This window comes from Megalops cyprinoides, chromosome 15, assembly GCF_013368585.1.
Source record: "Megalops cyprinoides isolate fMegCyp1 chromosome 15, fMegCyp1.pri, whole genome shotgun sequence".
Taxonomy (NCBI): Eukaryota; Metazoa; Chordata; class Actinopteri; order Elopiformes; family Megalopidae; genus Megalops; species Megalops cyprinoides.
This window is the reverse complement of record NC_050597.1, coordinates 11,920,461-11,927,999: the sequence shown is the minus strand read 5'-3', so window position 1 is coordinate 11,927,999 and position 7,539 is coordinate 11,920,461. Positions and strand designations below refer to the sequence as shown.

General features: G+C 42.2%; 1 protein-coding gene across 1 annotated transcript; it reads right to left on the bottom strand.

Annotated features, from left to right (window-relative positions):
* Positions 1-976: 976 nt before the first annotated feature.
* On the bottom strand, positions 977-4,670 carry mkks (McKusick-Kaufman syndrome). The gene is made up of 4 exons (XM_036547355.1): positions 3,062-4,670; positions 2,559-2,740; positions 2,277-2,387; positions 977-1,405 (listed from the first exon to the last, which is right to left on the bottom strand). Exons 1-4 carry the CDS (start codon positions 4,044-4,046, stop codon positions 977-979), a joined length of 1,707 nt encoding a protein of 568 aa, XP_036403248.1. The 5' UTR covers positions 4,047-4,670.
* Between the last annotated feature and the right edge of the window lie 2,869 nt (positions 4,671-7,539).

Below are 7,539 nucleotides of genomic sequence, written 5' to 3'. Positions count from 1 at the left end.
TTAACCTAAAATTAACCTATTAAATGTCTACCTTGTACTGCAGTATGTATGTATACTGAAAATCACTGAATCTATTTTCACAGCGAAACCTTTTCTTTTTCATGATAATGGCAGGCATACGATCATCTAATGTCACAAAGTCCAATAGGAATGATAAGCAGTTCCACGCTTATTCTGTGTTCATGTGGAAAAAAAATCCAGTGGTGAATATGATTTAGAAACATCCACACTATCATTTCATTTCAAAATTTGAGTGAAGCATCAGTGTAAGCCCACTTGTTAGGGTTCACTTATAGTACATTCGCTTGCAACACTCAAGAACTATCAACCTAGGCTGTCCTTCATTTCTACCTCCCCACAATGCCTAGAATGCACTGCAGTTGGTAATGTCCCTTTAACCTGTTAGCACAAGGCTAGCACACTTCTAAAGTGGATATAAATTCAAGCTCCATACAGCATGACAGAAGCCAGTTTAACACAAACAGACTAAATCAACAGCTTAGCTATGCAGTTGGAGTTTGTATAACTAAGTGATACAAAACCCCTTTTCTCAAGAATGAGTAGCAATTAGGCAAGTTGCAAATGAAATCGGTAACATACCAAAAAGATGAGAGATGAAGCAGTGGATTCTGGGTGTTGTAAGAGGGTTCTATAGTCTAAAGCTAGTTATGAAACCACAAATGATTTCAACTTAGCATTCAGTTATTAAAATAAATCACAAGCTTATGAATATAGACATCAGCTATTATAAACATAGGAAAAAAATAGTACATTAAAAAAACTTGGTCTCACTGAATATTTTGCAGTTTTCCTACCCATTAAAAATCAGCAGATGCTGCCACCTAGTGTTATGGTCTGAGAATTACACCCAGAATGACAAATCTTGGTATTATTTGGAGAAGTCAGCCATGCACATCTTTTGCTTTTACCTCATTTATTTGGGTTGAAGACACAACAACCAACAAAAACCCCTGAGTTAATTTACATCCTGAATAATATACTTCAGATCCAGTATGAGATTTGCAGTCTCCACAGCCACCTGAAGCGCATTGCGCTTGGCTGGAAATGAGTCCAGCACCTGTGGCTGAGTGGCTATGTTGACAGTTTTCACAGGAGAGAAGGGTGGACAGCCCGCGCTGAGAGGAGCCCACTCCAGATCTTGGCTGGGGGATATCAGGCCACACCCACAGGACCCCACCACGTCCTTCCACGTGGCTTTAGGTTCCATGTCCCCCGGGACAGCCCAGCGATGGCCATGGGACAGGTCAACAAGACTTTCCCTGCCATCGTGCTCCAGTGCTCTTGCTACGGATTCCAGCGAGCGACAGAATCCATCAGTAGCTAGCAGGTAGTCAGTGCGTGAGCAGCCCAGGTCTGAAACGGCTCCGGAGACATCACTGCCGCTCTGTGAGGAGAAAGGAAGTTATGCTTACAGCTGCAAGGAGTTCAAAGGAGTCGGTTAAAAATGCATTTCAGCAAGGTTGAAGTTACTAGAAGGGCTGCATTCCAACTGACAAAAACACATCCACTCTCCTTGCCTCATTCACTCACTCGCTCACCTGTGCTTTTGCTCACCATAAAACACATGTTCATGAAAGGAAACATCAGGAAAAGTCAGTCAATGGTACAATTACTGATGTGAAAATAAACTGGTTTAATCGTTCATCTGAAAGACTGCTTCCCCTGCTGTCTAATTTGTTATTGTTAATTCTATTGCACATCTGAAAGCAACCAGTCTGCCTGTATCCTGGTCTCAACACACTAACTTGCTAGAGGGCTGTTGGAGATGGTTTAGCTACTGTCCTAGTTAGCAAGTATTGAGGAAAATAAGGGTTACTAAAACACAGGCTGTCTGTCAAGTTATGGTAATCTGCCTCAACATTTAAATATCGATAGCTAATGTTACCCCTCTATGTGTGTATAAGGAGACTACTTGGAATAGGTTATGTCAGCCAACAAAAGGGAAGAAAAATGTTTTCAATATGTATTATTATTCTGAAGGCGGATTTACAGAATGTCTGCACACTCAAAGTCCAATGATATTTAAGCATTCCCAACGCATACATTTTTAAAATACACAGCATGAAGCCTCGCGTGCATTTCATAAATGTTTCATGCACTAAGCTCGTGTACAAAAGCTTGGTAGCTGGCCAACAGTCTAGCTAGCGTTCAGCGAAGCTCAGAATAACACTGCTGTATGGTTTAACAAGTGCACAGTGAGAGGAAGGAAGTCTCCCCAGGACATAAGCATTGGCTGAAATGGGAGGGGTGTTAACCTTGTGTCTGAGGTAAGCTGCCAGGTGTGTTTCTGTGCATCCTCCTCCCAGCAGCGCGTATGGCTCCTTCAGAGTCAGCCTCAGGACATGGTCTGCTCTCTGACACACCACCTGCGGTAAAGCCATAGTCACTGAAATCAATGCAGCGAACTGTATTTTAGACAGACAAGTTTACACCTTTTTTTTTTTTTTTTACACAGGACCTCTGAAATGAGGACTGGCTGAAAAATGACAGCATGATGCTGGGCCCGTGCTTGTCATGGCGTCTGCGACACGGCCTACCCTGAACTCGTTCAGCATGGTCTCGTTCCTGTGGCAGAGCATCAGGGTGCAGTGTGTGCTGTCTCCAGCAGGGAGTAGATGGAGCATCTCTTTCATCCCACAGCACCGGACAACGAGACCTGTAACTTGTCCGTAGGACTGGACTGGGACAGGGGCCTGAAACGTGGCCACTGCCTGTGCACCTGTCTCACACAAAACAAGGCCCAGCCCAGTTCTAAAACCATGGTAAAAATGATCAAAACTGAGCTCACATATCAACATCCAGAAATTTCAGTTGAAGTGTGGTCAATGAGCCTGTAGTTTGTAAAGACTTTTACCAAGTTGAGAAAACAATGACTTTTCTATAGGGCTGTATTTTTTTTAGGGCTGGTAATTTTCATTTCTAACAAAGTTCAACTCCTCATATTCCACTTGTAAAACCATTCCTGACTGCTGTGCTGGCCTGATCATTCAGGTGTTAATCCATCTCATACTGCAGGATGGGCAAAACTGTTCAAACTAACCTGTCACTTGGAGAAGTGGCTCCAGAAGACTGATTCCCAGTCTCTCCACCACGATCACACCATGTCTCTTGAGGTACTGCTGTAGCACAGGGTGAACTACCCGCTGGCACACAAACAGCTCCACCTTGTCCGCCACTACCTGCTCGCCGAGTCTCAACAGCTGCTCCAACACGGCTGCCTCTGGGCAGGCCGAGCCGTCGACCTCCAGCGCCCCCTCCTCTGTCTCCGACAGGTCTCCAGCCAGCGACGCGTTGAACACCACCACCCTGAACGGCCCCGGCCCCAGCTTCGCCACATCAGCGAGGCACAGGTTCTCGGGCATGTCCACAAGCAACCCGGGAAACACCGCTGACTCCTCCACAGGCTGGCCTTCCACGGAAACTGTCACAACCTTCCCCAGATAAACACGGCCTGGGGTGTCACAGGGGACAGTCCTGAGGAAGGCCTGGACCACTCGCGAACAGATGTGTTGAGCTTCTCTGCGTGTCAGCATGCATGCGGGTTTGCTGGTTATGACGCTCTGCGCCAGCACCAACAAGCCGTGGCTGCTGCTGAAGTCAACCTTAACCTTGCAGCTGCAGTTTTCCTTAGTAAGATAGCTGGTGCACATGTCTAGGAGTCGCCTGTTCACCTTTATAGCCAGGCTGGGCTCAATGTCGAGGCTCTTTGTGTTTTCGACGAGGGTAGAGCTGAGAATGGCGGTGAAAAGGCCGCAGTCGCTGAAGCGGGAAACATGGTTGAGGACAGACGCAGACAACAGCTTCAGCATAGGGTGCGACAGGGTGAGCGCTTTCAGCAGCACCGTGGAGGTGGAGGTGGTCAGGACATGGCCTCCCACGTTGTTGTGGATCTGTTTGAGTCTGCCCGAGGGACCGAAACAGGACGCGAAGATGCGCCTGAGCAGGGCGAGCTTTCGGCACACCTCCTCGTCTGTCAGCGGATTGCTTGTGCAGAGAGAGGGGTGCTTCTTGCAGAGACGAGACATCTTTTCAAACACTTCACCAGAGATAGAGAGATCTAAATACTGAAGAAATGCTTGGGAAGTTATCACCTGATTGAATTACCAAAATATTTAGAATGGTAGCTATAATGTTTGACACAAACCAAGAAGACTACAATCCACTGACAGTGTCTTGTTCCGTGGTATTTACTGATTTAAATATATTTTATTGGCTGTTTATGCAGTCTGTGACATTATTTCCGTAGTTTTCGGTCGCATCTGCACCTCTGAAGGAACTAAGCTTCTCATGGTTTCTCTCTGCAGTACACGCTATGTGTACACACGGTGGTGCTGGTAACATAAGCTTGCTTATGTCTCGACGGTTTGAAAAACAATTTATGAATTAAATCTCCTCACATTTTGTATCGGAAAACATATAGTATAGCGACACAGTTTGCTACTTTGCTGGAGAGGTTGGTATGCGTATAAAAAATAAAACACCCATCGGGATACAGCGAGGGGACTAACGAAACCACGGATGCTCAGACATCATCAATAAAGAGACTAGGTACCTACGCAAATGGCATGGCTTTCCTTCCTAGTTCGATTAAAGACATCCTGTTTAAAATTTAGCGTGATACGAAGTTAGAAGTTCCTCTATCACCCCCACACCAATGGAGCGCACAAAATTACTGTGTTCCGTACGTTTCGTTACTATGGAGAATATCTGATTGGGTCCTCTTTCGAGACCTAATAATTCGATAATAATTTAAGATAACATTTTGCTCTGAAAACAGGTATAACATTTCACAATTTTCCCACAATGTTTCCGAAATTAACCGAGGCATCTAACGAAAATGTTATAACAGGGCTTGGTAATAAATTATAAAACTTAATATTGTGTAGTTTGTTTTTTTAAAATATATGTGATTCTGGAGGATATCGTGTCATCCTTTTTATATCTCCCCCCCCCCTTTTGTTTATATTACGTCGGTTTTATTTTCAAGTAAAAATGTATTTCAATTGGCTTCTGTGTAGCCAGCTATGATCTTAGCTTCTTCGGGGTCCTTAGACCCACGTGATGTACATTCAAACCAAAAGGCGGACATAGGTGACTGCTTAGGCAACGTACTGTCGCAAATTTGGTACGTTAACCTTACAGTATTGGTGTGAAAGTGAACAAGCTCGTAAAAACACAGCCTGAATGGGATACTGCTGTTCACTTAACACAGTTGCTTGCCAGGAGAATCACATATTAATCTAGCTGGCTAGCTACGACCCTGTCTCCCGAACGTAGCTAGCTAGCTAGCCAGCCAGCGAGTGTGTAAAATGATGAGCTAGCTCGATTGTTAACGTAGTCGACATTGTAGCTAATTTGAGAACTCAGCCTTTGGTTGTTAGCTAGCTGGCAAGGCACCTAATTTGTGTGAAATGTTTTGTGAATGTAGTGTACGTCTATCAATCTAATCTGTTTATCTATCTATCATGTTGTGTGCCTGATGCAGTTAGCCGGCTACCTATAATAATAATAACAATAGTGTTCTTTGTCAGATCTGGCATCACAATATGTCTTGTTGATCCATGACCTTGAAACTAATGCCTCGACGTTTTTGTTGCTAAATTGTCACACACTCACCACAGTGTCAGTCTGCAATGCTTGAGTAAACAAATACCACTTGAATACTCTTCAGTTTCTAGTGAATGCCATGGTACTCAAAACCATGAACCCTTTTAGATAGATAAATTCTCATGCCATTGAAGAAAAATGCCTGCTTGGTAAGGTCTGGTTCACTTCCAAGTGACACTTTGCAATGCATTGAATAAATACATTTGAAACTTAAACTGTTAAAAATCCCACATTACCTGATATCAGAATTTTTTTTCCTTGATATACAGTTTGTGAGCGTTAGTTTAGACTTTCAGACTTTCAGTTGTCCATTTTACTTGTTCAGTAATAAGAGGCTTGACATGGATGGAAGGTTTTTGCAATTGATTGTGTTTTACGATGCATAAATTAGCTGTAGGCCTATTGACAAGCATACTTTCAAGCATGCACATTGTTGTAAATGGAGAATAGAATTTTCTTCCAGTGACAAAATTGTAAGTTTAAATAGTGACAGATTGCATAAAAGGTCTGTTTGGGACAACAGTATTTCAGAAAAAATCTTTCTTTTTTATTATCATTTTGCAAATTGTAAACTTCAATGGTTATGTCTGTAACATGCTTCAGCTACAGTGTACTTTTGTTCAGTAATACCAATTTAGATAAAAAAATCTCTAGCAGTACCAGTTGTACATAATTTGTACTTCACTAAGTTTGTAATGATATGCTGTGGTTTTTTATTTCCAGGTCATATCTACATTCTTTCTTCAGAATGTCTTCTAGCAAGTTTGTGGTAAAGGTATGTTTTATGTAGCAGTTTACAAATAGCTGTTTTTACGGAGTTTGTTATGATGAGACTTTCAAAAAGGGAAACACCTAAATATGCAGTTATCAAGGTTATTAATCCATGCTTTGTAGAGAACATGTCCAAGTATACTTTTCCATCTGTATGTTAGAGCACAACCACATATTTGTGAAATTTGTAAAAAATCATTATTGTAATATTTTCATCATACATTTTGCTTGTTTAAGTATCTTTGCTCTTGTGACCCATAATTTCTAGCCAGCATTTGCTCATTGATTGCTCATTGACTGCTGATTCGTACCCTGAGTCAGTCTTCTGTTTGTGTCTGAACAGACTTTTCAAAAGATTGCAAAGATTGCTAACATGGTCAAGACTGTCATATTAACTTTGTCGTTTTTAACCAATGCACAAATAATGCTGTTGAATTTCAGATAAGACAAGAGATTGCTGCTGCGGTGCTGGGGATGTCCTTTAAATATATGATAGTGTGTGGTAAATAACTGATGAGAAAGTACTTTGTGTTGGCCAGTAGAGGGGGATGTTGTTGTGTATTTCAAAGCAAGCATTTGCAGTTAGACACTCTGTCCCTGTGGCTACAGTTTGCAATATGGGATTGGAAAGACCACTGTTTTCTGTAACAAGCTAAAACTATTCATGTAATCCAGACAAGTGTGTCAGAATTGTTTTGTCTGTTAATTAACTTTCGTTGTTTGTTTTTTATGGTCTTTGATTATCCTGCATTGTGTATGTCAGATATTTAAATCTTTAAATACTGTGTGTAAAGCTTTATAAAAGCAGTTGATATCATGCCTGTCAAGTACAATTAAGGATCAAATCCAAGGCTGAATTTTTATTCGGTGTCATCATCATTACTGTTTCTGACTCAACAGGAAGAGACAATGATCAGTCCCAAATGCAACCCCACTGACCCCTGACAGGAAATCCAATATTATTCTTTCATTGTCTGATGGCAGGAATTCTCAGAAGTGAGATGCCACTTGTGTGTTTCAGCAAATGCAATTTATGAGGCATTCCTGGGCTTGTGTGTGCCATCGTTCGGGCAAACTACTGAAGTGCCTTTTCATTACAGCCTAATTAACGTTTTATTCCAGAGGTCATATTCCATTTGA